Genomic DNA, 17,457 nt, shown 5'->3' on the forward strand with positions numbered 1-17,457 from the left:
CACAAGTCCATCGTGTGTTTCCTCCTCGTCCTGCACCGCTTACTGACTAGGTCACTGACCTCGACTTGGGCCTAACGGAAAGTTGATTACTCTTTTAGTTCTCTCGCTTTATTTTTATCGCTTCTTTTAAGAGAAATTTTAAAATTACTTTTTATTATTGGTAGTGCTCAGAGGCCACGCGCAAGATGCCTACGACTAATGAGGTGGAACACAATTATGATCCCTTGAATCATCATCTTCATTCCTTTCGCCATTCAGGCCCGAATCCGCAATTCCCTTTGGTTAACTCTCTTGAGGCGGACACTTCTGGTGGGGAGTTTGGCAATAACGAATCTCCCAACCCTTCGTCACCCTTGTCTGCCCGTCTACCGCTACTTCCCGTGACTACCTACAAAGCCCCTGGTCCACCTACATCTCCTCGACAGTTGTCAATCACCACAAACTTTACAGGTCTAAATTTCAGACGGCATCACCCCCCGACGAGCGATGAGGCTTCTCCCGACCCCCGCGAATTCTACCTGCAGTATAATGACTTCGGTGGTGATGGTCATTCTGCCTTCGATGGTAATATGACTTCCACCTCATATGCAAGAAAATCGAACATCTCCACTGGCGATTATCACAACCACTCTCCAACATCTCACCGCGCTCGCTTCCCCTCTCGTTCTCGTCCATACCACCCAACATCTTCTAATTTCCCGCAAACCGCCGTTTTTAATACCACACGCCCAAGTTCAGTCAACTCTTCTGCGACGGGAAACCAACAAAGGCAATCGTCGTTGAAGGAGCTAGTGGATAAGTTCAACCAAAATTTCGACCAGGTTCCCCCTAGACCACCAGATTCTCGTACATCTTCTAGAGACGGCAGCCCTAGTCGTCGCGGAGTTGCCCATTCTCGTGCCTGTAGTACGCAACAACAGTTCCAGAAAGGGAGCTGTGACCTGGCAGATTTCCGATCCCCTCCTCGACCTCGACATCCTGGGCGGCACAGCCAGTCTTCATTAAATGTAAAAGAGAGCGCATCGGATTCGTTTGGATCACCTCCAAGTAGGCGACTTTTGTTTGGAGAAATCATCCCAACCCACACTCGGCCTCCGGTTCATGCCACTGATGCCGCATCGCCTCGCTGGCGCAGAGGGTCTGATGGTGACATGCATATGCCTAATCCGATGTTCGTTGACTTGCCTATAGAACTCGATAGTGGAATCTCTCCAACATCACCCACTGCCTGGTATCTTGGATACGCTTCACCTTTTGACATATTGAATACTACAAAACACCCCGTTACTCATCGCAGATCTCGAAGCGACTTGGTCACAAAACCTTCCACCACCACTCCCACCACTAACCCTGAGATATCAGACCGAAGCATGGGTATCGCCATCAATCAAGCCGGCCTACAGCCGGCCGTTACCATCGGAACCCGCCCCAAGTCAAGCTCACAGTCGCGTATCCCCGTCTCAACACGTCGCTTCAGCCAAGCTTCAGACTCAGGTGGTTCTACGCCTTCCACAAGGGCGAATTCAGCCATGGATCGACATAACATCCAAATAACTCTTCCCCCGAAGGGCATGAGTGCACTTCCCAAACGTTCCCCGAGAAATTCCCCAAGTTCCAAAACCCCATCTACGAGCTTAATAGTGACATCACCTGCACGGCATAATCGCGGCCAGAAGCTCCACCTCAGCCCTGATAAAAGCCCAACACTTAATGCTTACATATCTGCCCCACCCCCGAAGAAATCCCCCCCACTTCGCAGTTCGAGACCTCGCCAACCGGTGTCATCGGCGACAACTTCAGCGTCGCGTGCAAGAGTAGTAGATAGGATTTCCAGTCTACAAAACCAATCTAATGCGTCCACTAGGGATTCCAAACCTTCAAGGACAAAATCAAGACGGCTACCGGAACTAGGGAATGTTGATTTTGCTGCCCGTCGGCAGAAAATCCAACAGGCATTTAATAAAACAGTGGAAGAAAATGCGAGAAAGGAAGAACGTGCAGTTCTGCGTCGTCAGACGGTTAAAGAGAAGGCCGCAAGAGATGTAGGTGCGGCCTTGACACTTGCGCCCGCCACGGCCGCCGCGCCTGGAGAACAACAACAAAAGAAGCCACATGCAAATGAAACGAACGATCCACTGCCTGCTACTCCAATTGAAACCCGATCAGACGCTCCTGACGTTGGAGATGATCAAGAGGCATTCGTTACACCAATTGAAGGACGCTCCCCGGACCTGACCAACATGGTTGCAGAACATCTCGAAACGGGTCGCGGTGTGACATTAGATGCGGATAACAACAGTTACTCGGCTACGGAACAAGATGAGAAGTCAATCAGCCAATTAGATATTCCCAGAAGCCAAACACCCTGTTCTGATGCTCCCGCCTCTGCGGTGACAGTGGGTACCGACATCACCACGTTTGATCAGGAGCCACAAACAGATTTTCCCCAACCAACCTCTCAGATTCATCGAACAGTACTCAGTCAAATCATGCAAATGAGAGAATCCAGCCCCAGCAGTTCCTCGTCTTCCGACTCCTTCTCTGAAAGGAACGACAAAGAGTCAATCCAAATCATGCTTCGGCGAAGTCACTACTTTGACGAATCACAGTACAACAGCAGTGACAACCTAGAAACTTGCGAGACCGCAGATGATTCCAGGAGCGATGTGGACCGTCGTCGATGGAGCATGAGTTCTTGGAGCTCCTCTCTTCATGATCGACAGTTCATGGACGGGCCGCTGGGGCGGATCACGGAAAACCCACCTGAGACTGATGCTCATCCCTCCATGCCTATAGGCGAAATTAGTCAAACTCTCCAACTCCCAATACCTCGTGCTGATTCTCCCACAACTGGAGAAATTGCAATTCAGCGCGATGCTCGCGATGTTCCGAGCGAACCCGCTGCCCATAATGTTCGGTATACAACGCATATGATGCAGCAGTATCCCGATCTAGCCAAGCAAGGTGGTTGGAACTCGAAACGCGTAACCCAACTCTTCCTTCAAGAGCTAGGGTTCGAGGGATCACATTTGCTAAAATCCGATTTTGGGATCGCTGCGCGGGTCCAAACAAGTCGTCCTTCTTCTCGGGGCGATGATTCCCACAAGAACGATGGCCTGAGTGAAGATCCTATTATAGTACCTGAGTCCATACAAGTTCCAAGGTCGGAGTACGTACAACACCGGGCGAGCTTGAGCTTTAGAGAAGACTGGGAGAAGGCTTCTCCATCCGTTGTGGATTGGATGCACCTTGCGGCATTAGAAGAAGGCTCAGAAAACTCACCCAACATTGTTTGTGAGGGAGCAGAAACCCCGAGGCTCGTTACTACAGGCTCAAATTTTCCAACCGAAGAAAAATCCGTGGAAGGCCTAGGCCTTTCCATTCATGTTCAGTCTCCTCAGGACGACGACTCACCTACCATCCCTCCGCCCCCATTACCTAGCCATCCTCCTCCACCTATTCCCATTTCTTCGAGCTCCCTCTCCGAGAAACTTCCCGAACCAACGTTACATCCACCTGTACAATCATCTCCAAGTATATACTCGAATAATCCGCCCTCCACCATCCCGCCCAGCATCCCACGGATCCCACCAATAGACCATATACCAAGGGTACGAAATAGCGAAGATTCATCTCTGCATCAGGCCTCTGTCGTACCAATCCCACAAACACTGGCATCGTCGGCTACATCACAAACACACTCAAGCGCCGGTCAACCTATTGTTGGAGTCCCGGCGGAGAAATCTTCTCCTTCCCCAGAAGAGCGCCGCCTCAAAAAGCGAAAGCATGTCATCAAGGAGCTAGTGGATACAGAGCACACTTTCGGTCAGGACATGACAGTCGTTGTCGATATTTACAAGGGAACATCCAGTTCATGTTTGGACTTGTCTCAGGACGACGTCAAAACATTGTTTGGTAATTCCGACCAGGTTGTGCAGTTTTCAATGGACTTTCAGGATTCTCTGAAACGCGCTGCAAAGAGTGTTTATGTATTACCACAGTCCCAGCGATGGAAGAGCAAGCGTGGCCATAGATCTACCCAGATGAACGGTTCCACGACAGATATCCCATCCAATCCATCCTCTGAAGCTGCAGATGATGAAAAAGACAGACAAACTTCGATTGGCCAGGTTTTCGTTGAGCATATCGAACGGATGGAGAAAGTATACTCTGAATACCTGCGGAATCATGATGCGGCTAACAGAACTCTTGAGGTCCTTATGCGTAAGAGTAATGTTAATATATGGCTGAAGGAATGCCGGGACTGGGCCGTGGATCTGACATCAGCTTGGAACTTGGATTCCTTACTTGTGAAGCCTGTTCAGCGTATTGTCAAGTACCCACTATTGCTAACAGAGCTGCTCAGCGCGACTCCCCCAGACCACCCAGACCATTCTGCCTTGACAAATGCACTGCGCGAAACAACCAGCATATCTGTAAGGATCAATGACATGAAGAAACGGGCCGATGTGGTAGGCCAGATCGTCAGCGGTCGAAAACGCAAAGAATCCGATGTCCGGTCAGGACTTTCGAAAGCATTCGGGCGGCGCACAGAGAAAATTAAGGCCCAAGTCGGCATCACAGATGTATTTGAAGATAAGGAATTTTCTATACTCTCTTCCCGGTTTAGTGACAATTTCTTCCAGCTCCAATTGATCATGCGGGACGTGGAACTCTATACCACCGAGGTTCAAACTTCCATAAAAAAGTTTCATGATTATATCCTCGCGATCGAGGCATATATTAGTGTTGCGCCCTCGAATTATCCTGAGTTGGAAAGCAAATGGTGTCGGTTTAGGCTTGCTGTCAAAGACGTTCTGACTGTGGCGCTTGTTGATCATGTAAGATATTACGCCTCTCAGCCTTGCTTGATTAACGGGTTGAAACTAATTTCTTTTTCTTTTTACCTAGGTTTCTGCTGTCAGGAAAAACGTTATTCTCCCAATGGTCACGCTCCTAAAGCTGCATGATGGTCCTCAGCGGGTAATGCAGAAACGAAACAAACGTTTGATGGATTATGTCCGCTACAAAACGCTCAAAGAACGTGGAGATAGGGCAGACAAAAAGACCACAGAGCAAGGGGAACAATTCATAGCTTTAAATGTGACTCTTAAAGAGGAGCTGCCAAAGCTTATTGCCCTAACTGGTAAACTGACAGATGCGTGTCTGCATAACTTCGTGGAGCTTCAGAAAACTTGGCTAAGCCTCATACAAAAGCGACTGGGGTACATTTTTGAGCGGACGACAATCTACGGCCTGGAGCAAATTCAGTCCGATTGGGCAGCAGACTTCTCGTTTAGCGATGCTCAAGTCTTGTCATTGGGTATATGCAACGGTTCTATTCTTGCAGACGTTGCCAACGTTGCTGGGTACAATTCACCCTCAGCTTCAGCTTCCAATGGGGCAGATGGGTCGTCATCATCTCGCAGACCGTCAACAGTAAACAGCGCGAGCATTCAAAATGCCAATACCAATCGAGCAGCTTCCTTTGAGCAAAGCAATTCCCCGAAAATCTCCCATGAATTTGGCACCAGCACACCCGGTAGCTTCATACATTCTCCACCGGCCGATAACCTTATCCAGCAATACAATGCCTCTCAGGTATTCTCGAATGCACGAATGCGCACCAACTCTGGCTTTTCTGGCCGCGCGTCGGGCGTATCCGATGCGTCGAACGTGCCTGTCCTACCGTCCATGCCAGCGCTAGTCAACTCGGGTAATGGGACCAACACCAGCCGATCCTCCGACGCGACTCCGTCACTACCGCAACTCTCTCTCGATACCCCAATGCTGCAAGATTTCCTCGCCGATCCACTAATGGCATTACATAACCGCGGCACCCCTCCTGACCCAGCCCTTCACCCCTCCTCGCCCATTGTTGCACGATCGGGCAGCTTCTTTTCGTCTGCAATGCCCATGAACGAGTCGCCGCGGACGGCGACTCCAATACCTGACGACGAGGAACAAAATGACCCAGCTATTCTATTTCCCGTGGCGAGCTTGTTTGAATTTAACATCGACCGCGCGCGTCGGGAGGCCGGGTATCCCTACCTGACATACGTTGCAGGGGAGATATTCGATGTCATTGGCGAGAAGGGTGATCTGTGGCTTGCGCGGAATCAGGACGATCCGACGCGTCAAGTAGGATGGATATGGACCAAGCATTTTTCGAAACTTGCTGGATAACTTATTTTTGCCGATAGAAAATAGAAGATGATTATTTTCGTCTTCTATCTTAGATTGTATGGGGTTGACCCATCACAGCCCTCATGTCAAGGATTTTTCAATTTCTTTTTCTTTTCTTTTTTATTGGCTTCTGGGTTGTCATATGGGGATATAATGATTTAATCACGCTCAACGCAGCCATATTTATTGTTTCGTTTTTAATTCATTTATTTGTCATGACTTTTTTTTTTTCCTTTCCTATACCTCATTCTTCCGTCACATCTTTTCAGCTTTCCTTTTTTGTCTAGCTCACACTTCATACCCATTCCTTTTGTCACCTCGCTATCTCAGAACCATGTCTACATTGTTATGGCTCTTTTTGTCCACATTTTTCTTCTCTTTTACATTTACACTCCTATCGTGTATCAATGCAGGATTTCCCTTGGCGCTGTCATATCGTGTAGGAGTCTTGCCTTAGCGTCGTGCAACTTCTGTATTGACCTGTATTTAATGTGTAAGCCGATCTTCCTATTCTACAAATAAAACAATTCCTGCTCGTTTGTGGACTGGGAATATATTCTATTTGTTCCTTCTAATTTTCTAACTTCTCTGTCTTGTCCTTTTTTTTTCAGTCTCATCCCTGCAGCTGTTGTCTCCCTCCAATAAGGAATGCGACGGGATGGAATACGATTCCGTAGATCAGATATGCTTTGTTAGAATGCATAGGATGAAGGAAGTGGATTGCCTTTGTTCTGAGAGAGTATATGACACATTATTCAATGTACAGAGCGGAAGCGAAGCTGTTTCAATGCCATAGCTATTATTTCATATATTAGTTACTTAATAATACCTTGAAAAATGAACCACGTTTGCTTCAAGTTTGTGGGATTTGCTTCTGAAATCCTAACTATGTGAGTGGGGGATTTTGTAACGTTGAAAGACAAGTTTTTACCCCCAGAGCAGAAGGGCTGGGCAGGTGTTGATTATCTGTATTCATATTCATATTGCGTCTCTTAACTATTCGTTCTCCGATATCGCATCCGTTCTTCTCCACTTGTCTCCCTTGCTCCACTCCAATGCTTGCTCCTTGTTGCTTGCAGAATCGACCGCCACGGTTCGTTGTCTTGGCATCCACGGTAGTGATTCTTCAGACTCACCTCGACTCCATCTCGTGCGCGGTACGGAATACACATAACAAACACCCGGCTTCCCGGCTTCCCCCTCTCCTCGACATGATGCGGCGATACTCGATTCGTCTCCATATACGGAGTAGTTAATACTTAATTCCCTCTAGATCCTCCGCGCGCCCAATCCATACCGTTTCAAATACTGAAATACTGCACCTCCCGCCACTTCTCATCCCCCCCCTCCATTTTTTCCCGCCACAAACACGCCAACCATCAAGACGAGTCCCCTTTGTGGGGGATATCCCATCTTCCCCATCAGAAGTAATTTGTCCGTCTGGTCACTGCCGTCGTCGTTCCTCTCCCTCCCCTTTTCCTCGACGCCTTGTCCGGAAGCGGAAGCGGAAGCGGAATCAGAATACAATTACAAACAGATATATCTGCATTGTGTAGCTCGCGCTGGAGAGAGATACACAGCTAGTTGTATAACGCGAGGGGGTCTGCCGCATTCTAGAACAGATTAACCCACTGGCACTGAAAATGGGCGAGGGCGGCTTCAACCGCTTCAAAGATAAGATGAGGGGCCGATTTAACAATTCGGTACGCTGTTTTTATTTCCTTCATATATATTGCATTTCTGATTTGGTCTGGTTTGGAATACGTTGCATATCCTCCTTGCCTATGTTCCGCACAGTTAGCTACTTGTACGGAGCCAGAACGGAGCCAGATAGCTGGTTGAAGCTTCTGGTTGTTGTTGCTCCCGTGCCGTTGAGCCGGCTTCGGTACGCAGGCTCACCCCTGCCTGGTTCCGCGTAGTCGGATTGCCGATTTTCTCTTTCGGAACTCTCTTTGCTTGACTTATTTGTGTATCCGTTGAAGGGGTTTTGTCTTTCATTGTGCTGTTCGCATTCCCATTCTCATTCTCGTTCTCGTTCTACCCCCCATCATTGCATCATCATCACTCTGTCGGTTGGTGTTGGTGCTAGTGTTGGTGTTTTGAACCTTGTCTCTTCCCTCTTCTGCTAGCCCTCGGTGGATACTTTCTCTCATCTCTCTTCCTGTGCCTCTGTGTGTATGTTCCAGTTGGTCAATTTAACGCCTCGGCTCTTCTCGGGGTGAAAGCCCACCCACCCTCTACTGTGCCAGTTCAAGCCCTGTCATGACAGGGGTGCTGGAGCAGTTTCATTCCAACGTCATGCTGCTCAACAAGTTCTGGAATAGCATTTCGGCTATGAGCTACAGTGCTGACTCCTTGCAGTCGAGTCCCGATGATGCATATCTAAGCTGTGCGTACCACTTTGTACCCTCTCCCTACCCTGTCGATTATCTTCGAGGCGTTAGGTATCGCTTGAGTTGGAGTGAATTAAATAACTCGAAACTAATTTTGGTTGTTGACTCGGGAATGTGGTCTAGACCATGACGTCCGCTGTTCGTACTTTTCCTTCCATATTCCAAGATTCTTCTGCCCTTCCAGTCATCTTGCCTAAGATACTCATCACTAATTGGTGACATGCTGTAGTAACTAACGAGGACGTACATACCCTTAAGACGGATTGGCTGACAGATAATGTACGCTCTGCAAGTATCTGTGCTATTTTTGCTACGTCTTCTACTTTTCCTTCCTACCTTTGACAAACTGACTAGTTGAAACTTTGTAGGTTATTGCGTTCTGGGAAGAGTACGGTTATTTTATTCCAAATTAAACCATGTTGATTTAATATGCAGCGGTTTACCCCTTTGTCTAGGTATCTTGAACGTGAATTCCTCATAAACTATCAATCTGCCAACATTGTCCTGCTCCGTCCAAGCATGTCTTTTATGCTGCTTCAGACCCCAGATCCCCGTACGCTCCGCGAAGCACTACCCGACTTCACAAAGACCAGTCACGTCTTCCTCCCGATCAACGACTGCCGCAATGTCAACGAGGCCGAAGGCGGCACTCACTGGTCTCTCCTGCTCGTATCCGTCGTTGATGGCGTTGCCTTCCACTATGACTCACTCCCGCCTGGAAACTGCGAGGAAGCACTACAAGCCACGCTGAAGCTGTCTCACCTCCTAAACAGGCAGCTATGCTACATCAACCTCGACGACTCGCCGGTCCAGGAGAACAGCAGTGACTGCGGCGTCTTCGTATGCCTGCACATGCGCCAGCTGCTCCTGAAACGGCTGTTGATGGCCAACTCGTCGGAAAAAATCAGCATGAGCCTCGGAGGCACCAGAGTGAATGCGAGCAACGGGCGCAAGGAGATAGTGCGCATCATCGAGCGGCTCAGGAAGAAGGGAGAACGGCGAAGATCGTATGTGCATACTTTTTCCATTCATTTCTCTTGTCAGTCTATGTCTGTAGTTTGCCGCTGCTTGTCATAGCCCTTGCCTTTCCCATTTTCTTGCTCTTTTATTTTCCGGATTCGACCTCTCTCCCAGAGTCAGAACTAGCATCTGTGGCTGCAAAGATTAGCCTGTTCAACCTACATCATCACCGACATGCCACCCCTTACAGGCGTGCATCTTCAAATCAAAGCATTCGTACTAAGGCTTGTCCGGGAATATCAACGGGCAACCTAATGCCTTTTGATTTCCGAAATGACATTCTGTTATCTTAATAGGTTAAGCGTAAATACCAATATAAACTCTGACGGTACACCCGATAACCACCGCGAGAAGAGATCGAGAAGCCCGCCGCGAATAGAATGATCTGTCCTATGATTATCTTCTTTCCGATCGTTGCTCTGGAAGTTTTTTCGCTCTCCATCCTTTCCGTGTTGGTAATTATGATGTAACGATATTGGTAACCTGCTATGCTTACAATGATCGGTAATTGACCAGATTCTATTTTTTAGGTTTTTTTTTTTTTTTTTTTTTTTTTTTTCGGGCGCTGTTTCGGGTGAGGGTAATTTCGGAAGGCTTTTCTGAAGAAAAGGGAATCAGTTAACATTAATTTTAATTATTTAATTTTGAGGGGGTCCGGAGTCTGCTTGGGTATTTTACTGGATAGCGATGGCGTGGGGCTATTTCCTTCCCTTTTTGTTTTACTGCGATAATTACTAGTATTCTTCTTCCTTTTCTTTGTACTCTAGGGAATACCAACTTTTGTTTGGTGGCGCTTGAGCATTCAATGAATCCATCATTTGTCTTCCTCTCTCTCCGCTATCGGATAGATATGTACTGTACAATACACATATAGTACAAGGGAAACAGCTAAAGGCCTTGTCCAAAACGTATTCCCCAGGTAATATCTAATCACACCTGTTCCAAAAAGAAAGTAGCATTGCCCAACCTTTGTAAGAGGCGAGTCCGGCAGATGCTGAACATGGTTCTCCTGGGGATATGAAGGAGTTCAGTCTAATAGTTTGTTATGTTCCATGTTCCCTCGCTCTCCATTTGAGTCATCTAGATGTTAGATGATGTCAAACGCAAAGACGTTTGAGCAGAGCCAGTTTAAAACATGGACGCCCATTAAATTGAAGTCCTAAAGTGCTGAAGGAGTCAAATCCCACCTAGGTCTCATAACTGAAATGAGATATTGTATATTCCCTTTCCTCTGAGGATGGCATGTCTGGAAGGTATCTAGATGGACAAAGAATGGGAAGGGTCCAAATAAGGAGGAGGATTTGAAGGTAGAAGAGTTTAGATCGAATTCACATTGGACTCTAGTCCTTTCTAAAAATCTAAATATAAATACAAATGTGTAAGTGCAAGAGTATCATATCGCAAGTTTAAGGTAAGGTACCAGGGCAAATCAAATCGTTTGCATATGCACGGTATCGAGAGAGAATATCGGTTTGCTTGAGGTCGCGAACTTGCGACGCAAAGGCGTAGTGAGCAGCGAGAGCTCCCGTTGCGACGAGTACGGCTATAGAAATAAAGTAAATATAAAAATAAAAACAACCTCGGTATAGGCAAAAAAAAAAAAAATAAAATAAAATTAAAAATAAAATAAAAATAAAATAAAAAAGTGAGGCGAGGGGCACTCACGTCTACGTAGCTGCTTGGGAATTAGCTTCGTCAGCATCCCTTCATCGTCAATGAGCGGAAGATGATCGAGGACGTCCCTCCCCCAGATAGCAATGAAATTGATACTGATCCGTTCGAAGCCCATATCCCACACACCGCGACGCGCGAAGTCATAAACATCTGTTGCGTTTTGTTCCAGAGACTCTAGGAAGGAGAAATGTTGTTGCGCTGCAAGGGACCATTTGCCTTGGTTTTCTGCCCAAGGGCTACAGAGCGCATGGTGGATAGGCGTACGGTATATAGCAGTTCTATTCTCGTTGTGCACAGGCAGCCATCGATGGTTTGGATACGGCGCATTGCCAACTTCGAGTGGGAACTGGAAGCCGTCTGGGCCTTCCCAGTAGGGAAGTTCTGAGGCGCGCCAAGTTGGTTTTCGAAGGGAAGTAACATCGCTGTTTGTGATGTTAAAAGGCGGCGTCAATTCGGGAAGGTAGGGTCTTATGGCTCCGGTGCGGTAGTGGTGATAGGGCAAAGGGGCGCCGTTGATGACGTTTGCTGAAACAAGGTACGAGTGGTCATTTTCGAGCTTTAGAGAGACCAACTTGGGTATCGCATTGTCGTCGATGTAAATAATATCATCGTCCAATTTGATATAAAGGGTGTCGGGATCGGTCACGGTGCTATCCCATATTTTCGAGTATCCTTTTTTCTGCGCGTCGATCGAAATTTTTCTGTAAAGGGGAGAAGTGGGCACCAGCTTATCAAGCCAATTTAAATCGCCCTGGTTTTCCGTGTTGGGAGCCCAAAGCACCTCATCGATCCATCCCCCGTTTGTTACTAGATTGCGCTTGAGGTAACAGTCTAAAATCTCCACTCGATCTGGGCGTCCATAGAATATCACGGCGACAATCCTGAAGTCCGTAGGTTTGGTGGAGCTCGCTTTGGTAGGCTGAGGTGGAGCAGGCCGAGACGAGAACGCAAAAGCAGAAGGGGTAGCGGGGAAGGAGTTGTTGTTAGCGATATTCCCTTTTCCCAATGGATCCAGAGTTCGATCCACTTGGGGATTTGCGAATGGAGAAGGTAGATGCTGGAAAGTAGGAGGGTGATAAAATAATACAAAACAAACTGGAAGGAGAATTAGAAGCACCAAAATAATACTGAGTTTTAATGAACGTCGGACATATAAACAAGCGGCAGTGCAACAGGTGGATATCGACAAGAGAACAACATTTATGAAAGAAGAGGTAGGTGTTCGGACATCGTTGTTTTGTTCAAACATGAGTCCGGTTTCGAAAGCAATGGAGAAAGAAACGTCGGCGGGATGAAATTCTTTACCACATTATTATCAACACAAATGTCGACATTGATCATCTGGAGAGCAAGACCATCCAAAAAAGAAAAAGAAAGAAGAAAGAAGAGGGGGAGAGAGCCAGCGAGCAACAAGTCTATGAGGAAAAGTGAAGGCTCACTAATCCGATCCTTTTTTTACGATGCCCACATTCAACGCCTTCAAGGTCTCGAGACTTGCCAACTCAATATGGGCGCCCGAGTGGAGCACTGGCATTTTGCGGCGAGGGAAAACATGAGAAACTGCGCATCTCTTATTGGAGGGGCGATTCCAAATTTGCTCTAAATCCCATATTTGGTTACGAGCTTGCAGTTCGTTCGATACGAAGGTTCCCCTAACAAGCCGTCCTTGTCTCAGGACTGATTGCATCCTTCTGGCCCAGAGCTGAAATCCTCCTGTCAGGAGCGGATTCCCTGGCATCCACTTCAAGATAATGGCGAAGCCCTAGCGAAGCCCGAGCAAGTTAGAGTTGAGCTGGGTTCAAAATTTCTCAACGGGATTCGCATCGGAAACAAGGGCGTCATGACTTGGCAAAACTTAGACGAATCGAAGGGGCAGCGCTTCCCAAAGGCTTGCCGAATGCACTCGGACTTGTTAGCTTTTTCCGAATGGAGTTGAATTTTGCGCCCATTAAACAAGCCCCCTGCGCTAGATGGTTAACCCGCACCAGACGGGAGATGGCATCCTGTCTGAGCAGGACTGAGCCACCCTGAGTGGGAGATATTTCTTCCATCATGACTCATTGAGTGTTTTACCCGCTGCACAAATCAACCTCCGGTGCTGATGGAATTTGGAAAGGTTCATTTGCGTTGGCATCCCTGTCGCCCCCATAGAAATCCATGGGACCGCACCTATTTAACCCTCCACCTCCATCAATTTGTCGTTTTCTGAGTGATATCTTATTGCCGAGTCTTCAGCCACTCCCAGGTCTTCTCCAACCTCAGAACCTTGGAGTTGAATGCCGATTTGTGGAGTCTCAATTTGAGATTTGAAAAGGAATGGATGGATTAGTTGAGCTCGACTTTATTCAGTAACTGTTGTCTGCACAGAGGTTGGGATTTAATTAAGCACAGATCTTCAAGGGTCCTGAAACAATCCCTGATTACTGCGTAAGGGTCCAGAAAATCCAAAATGGCGATCGCGGAACTGCCTCTGTCTTGAATCTTGAATCTTGAGCTTATGGGGCCCCACTGTCCATGCTTCTAGGGCAAGTGTCCTTCTAGACATTTCATCGTCGAATTCCAACTGCTCACTGAGGGTGTGGTTGACCTTTCCAGAAAAGCAGGATAGCATGGCAACCAAGTCACATCATCTTTATTCCTATGCTGTCTCCGCCTGAATAATGGCATTTGTCAATCAGCCCGTTCCAGCGCATTTTCTCATCTTCCATTGTTTGCATTGCTTCCATTGCTTTGGGAAGGTTGATTTAAGGTGGTTAGCGTAAGATTTTGGTGTCCGATACCCCGGTCGATTCTAATGAGGTCCGCTTATCCACCAAAACAAATGAACAACCACGAGTTATGCGTATGGGTTCTGGTTGGGAAAGCTATAAGGCGGTCTGGATTGTCCATGAGCCGTATTGCCAGGATCTCAATGGATGGAGGTGGCCATTTGGGGACTTCTAGTAGATTCTGATCGTCTGGAAGCCCGGAAGGCTGCATGAAAAGCCGAATGTTGTCCAATCAGCAAATATTTCTGCTTCTATGTGCCTACATGGGGCTAAATACGAACCTTAGGAACGTGGAGCCATCAAGTGCAGAATTGATGTGTGTTTCGATGTCAGTGTCACGCACCCCTGGGCCATTTGCTGTTCAAACTGTTCGTAACCTGGTAGATCTGAGATCCTGACTTCTACGATTAATTTTCATTTAGGTACAGAATACTATCCTCAGAGGACAACATGTACTCTAGAGAGGGATCTGTTGAACCACATCGGCGTCGCATCATGCTCGCTCGATCCCTACAATTGTCCCACAGCTCAAAGCATGCGGCTCAAATGCACTGGCGGAATGGGGATTTCTATTTTCCAGGATGTATTCATGCCTAGGGAATGATCCTGCACTCATTTTGCCCTCCTATGCTCCGTACCTTAACTCCAGTCCTTACTGAGCGGAGGGCCAATGTCCCTCCCCCCAATCAGGCACCTTAACAGCTTGGAGCATTGAAAATTCATATACACAGAGGAGATGAAGGCGCTCCATGCATCTAATCACAATCATTACTATTCTATGTCGCTGATGAGTGAAATGGCCGTGATTTTCGTTTTGTCAACCGCAATATCAATAACCGATATTCTGCGACAAATCTCGTGCCTTTTTGGCGATTGAGGCTCGCTCCACCGAATTCCGCCTCGAAATTGGTATCTGAGAGACCCCCATTGCGAGTTCTTCGATATCCGAAATTCCCCATGCAAGATACAATCGGCTTACCCAGTAATACAGGGATATAAAAGGTGCTCATACAACCTCCCGTACGGTCGATACTCATATTTCCCCATACAAACTGCGCCCGAAAATGTGGGAGGCAGCTTCCGCAGACCACGGCAGATCGGGTAAACAAATATGACCTGCCCTATGCAGCCACCATCCCTTCCAAAATGGATGGTAAACTCATGCGGAGGGAAGCCACCACAGCGACTTTCAGGCCATCGATTGCCGTGTTTGGCAACCCATGAGCCCCGAAGGCAGCTTCCTTCGCTGGGCGTGAGAAGGCAGTATAAAAGCCGGCATCCCGCCTGCGCATCTTCCACTTCCTTTCTCTCCTCTCTCTCCATCTCTCTGGGTTCTCCTCCTGTTCCCCTTTTTATATCACGTGAACACTATTGCCCTAATCCGTATACCACCCCCCTTGACCTTGACCATCTAACCCTTATAGAGATTCATCTCCCACGTACACTCCTCTGCTTTTTGTTTTCATTTTGTGTTTGTCCTTTTGTTTTTGTGTGCTTGTATTTTCATTTCTTTTTCTGCTTTTGTGTTTTATCTTTGCCTTTTGTTGTTCTTCTCTTTCTTGATACGCAGGAGTACTAGTAGTTAGTTAGCCATGACAGGCTTACATATTCCAGGTATCCCTAGTCAGGCCGCAAGGAAGCACAATGGACCAGTCTTTAAGACCTTCCCCAAGCGCCTAACCTACAGAGAGGTAGGCATACCGCACTCATCCTCGATCTCTGCTGGTTCTTCTGCTTCCTCTTCCTCTTCCACTTATCCTCGTTGTTGCTCTTATACCTCTTCTTCTATTGAGTCTGTTCCTCGTGTTTTTTCCCCGTTCCCGTCCTCAATCTGGTGATGTTTCCCGCCCTTGTGCGCCTATCCGTCCTTCTCGATACTCCACTCTTTCGAATGCTCAGCACCTTTTGTCGCCTCGCTCCTCCCGGTCGATTTCGACCACTTTCTCTCACCCTGGCCTCCTTGTTATTCCCCGCACCCGCCCCCGAGCAGGTGATGGCCCCATGCCCTCTTCTCGATATTCCACTCGTTCTTCCCCTCCTCCCCGCCCTTCTGGTCCTATCCCCTGGTCCCGAGGCCCCCTTCTTTCAACCCACCAATACCTCCGCCGCGCCGTCGGTTCTCCTCCTTCTAACCACTATTCAGCTCCGGTCATTTCTCCTACAGATTCCACTCTCTCAAAATGCCGGCACCTTTATATCTCCACTCGTTCATCTAGGACGACTTCTAGCAATTCCACTTGTTCTGATTCATTCCCCTCCACTCGTTGTTTTATATCCGCTGCCCTCAAAGCAGCTATCTCACGCTCCTCACCAGATCCCCAAGCCCCTCCTGTTTCTGTTTCTGTCTCTGCTGGTTCATCTTCCACTGCTTCCACGCGTTCTGGTCCGCTCCTTTCTTCTCCTCCTATCCCGACTGTTCGCTTGGCTCCCCAGGGAATCGTCTTGCTGCCGCCCTCGAAGTCGCTCGCCGCCGTCAACACGCGCAGCTGTGTTCTAACGGTTCGAGTGCTTCGACATCTGTTTCTTCTAGCCATGGATCCAAAGATAGAAGTGCCCGAACTCGTGCCTATTCTCGGCAAAACGCTAAGTCGTCTAGATCAGTCAAGTTCGGAGGTTCCACGGTGCACGGAGTTGATCGATGGATTCAACCAGGGCTACATGGTCAGCGAGATTCCCCGACGGTCGTCGGCAAATTGGTAGGCTGGTCTGTCACTCCCCTGGAAAAACCGGAGGACGACGAATGCTGTAAGTATACGACTTACTAGGGCGGCCAAGTAAGCCAACTCACTCACACTCATTTACCCGGAACCCCATGTGGACGCTCTTTTTGCTCCTGGAACTCCCTCGCTGATCCTTCCATCTCGGTCCCGGCTGGACTTGTTTTCGAAGAGTTCGACAGAAGAAGAACAAAAATGAGAGAACGTGGAAAGTTCCATCTTTGATTTGAAACTGCGCTCATCTCCTCCCCAACAAATCCAAACCGAAAAAAAAAAAAAAAAAAAAAAAAAAAAAAAAAAAAACAAAAAGTTAAAAGCATCTTGAAGTATCTCGGACGACCAATCCACTCCTGCTTTGCCATTCTTTTAGCAATATTAAATAAAGTTGCATTTTCCTCTATGTTTTTTCCTCGTGTTCTGTTCCTTTTTTTTCTTTGCCTGTTTGTCCTTTGCTCTGTTGTTTCCATTTTACCTCCCCTTCCACCTTTCTAGCACGACTTCCTGGGCGGGCGGGTTGGGGGAAGTCAAGAGGTAGGTCGTTTTTGATATTGCTGACCGGGCAGGGTATTTAACGTATACAAATGGTGGTTGTGGCTTTTGCATATCTCGGTATATTACATCAACCCTCTACCTACTTCAAGACTTTTTGCTAACTTGTTTATCTGGCAGGTTGTAAACGCGATAGATTGCCAGGATTTC

The 17,457-nt window shown here is 47.7% G+C and overlaps 6 protein-coding genes across 6 annotated transcripts; 2 read left to right on the forward strand and 4 right to left on the reverse strand.

Moving 5' to 3' along the window:
• Nucleotides 1-185: 185 nt before the first annotated feature.
• Nucleotides 186-6,186, forward strand: HCAG_06352 (predicted protein; the record flags this gene model as incomplete). The annotated part of the gene is made up of 2 exons (XM_001538697.1): nt 186-4,841; nt 4,912-6,186. 2 exons carry the CDS (start codon nt 186-188, stop codon nt 6,184-6,186), a joined length of 5,931 nt encoding a protein of 1,976 aa, XP_001538747.1.
• A 404-nt stretch (nt 6,187-6,590) lies between these two features.
• Nucleotides 6,591-8,184, reverse strand: HCAG_06353 (predicted protein; the record flags this gene model as incomplete). Its single annotated transcript, XM_001538698.1, has 5 exons — nt 6,591-6,656; nt 6,951-6,982; nt 7,323-7,411; nt 7,819-7,968; nt 8,009-8,184. 5 exons carry the CDS (start codon nt 8,182-8,184, stop codon nt 6,591-6,593), a joined length of 513 nt encoding a protein of 170 aa, XP_001538748.1.
• A 300-nt stretch (nt 8,185-8,484) lies between these two features.
• Nucleotides 8,485-10,129, forward strand: HCAG_06354 (predicted protein; the record flags this gene model as incomplete). The annotated part of the gene is made up of 6 exons (XM_001538699.1): nt 8,485-8,575; nt 8,809-8,858; nt 8,948-8,967; nt 9,035-9,586; nt 9,896-9,927; nt 10,116-10,129. 6 exons carry the CDS (start codon nt 8,485-8,487, stop codon nt 10,127-10,129), a joined length of 759 nt encoding a protein of 252 aa, XP_001538749.1.
• An 876-nt stretch (nt 10,130-11,005) lies between these two features.
• On the reverse strand, nt 11,006-13,327 carry HCAG_06355 (predicted protein; the record flags this gene model as incomplete). The annotated part of the gene is made up of 4 exons (XM_001538700.1): nt 11,006-11,142; nt 11,265-12,330; nt 12,733-13,035; nt 13,259-13,327. The coding sequence occupies 4 exons, from the start codon at nt 13,325-13,327 to the stop codon at nt 11,006-11,008; spliced, it is 1,575 nt and encodes a 524-aa protein (XP_001538750.1).
• A 341-nt stretch (nt 13,328-13,668) lies between these two features.
• On the reverse strand, nt 13,669-13,884 carry HCAG_06356 (predicted protein; the record flags this gene model as incomplete). The annotated part of the gene is made up of 1 exon (XM_001538701.1): nt 13,669-13,884. The coding sequence occupies one exon, from the start codon at nt 13,882-13,884 to the stop codon at nt 13,669-13,671; it is 216 nt and encodes a 71-aa protein (XP_001538751.1).
• A 2,349-nt stretch (nt 13,885-16,233) lies between these two features.
• HCAG_06357 (predicted protein) lies at nt 16,234-16,855 on the reverse strand (the record flags this gene model as incomplete). Its single annotated transcript, XM_001538702.1, has 2 exons — nt 16,234-16,624; nt 16,830-16,855. 2 exons carry the CDS (start codon nt 16,853-16,855, stop codon nt 16,234-16,236), a joined length of 417 nt encoding a protein of 138 aa, XP_001538752.1.
• Between the last annotated feature and the right edge of the window lie 602 nt (nt 16,856-17,457).

This window comes from Histoplasma capsulatum, genomic scaffold (assembly GCF_000149585.1).
Source record: "Histoplasma capsulatum NAm1 scaffold_6 genomic scaffold, whole genome shotgun sequence".
Taxonomy (NCBI): Eukaryota; Fungi; Ascomycota; class Eurotiomycetes; order Onygenales; family Ajellomycetaceae; genus Histoplasma; species Histoplasma mississippiense.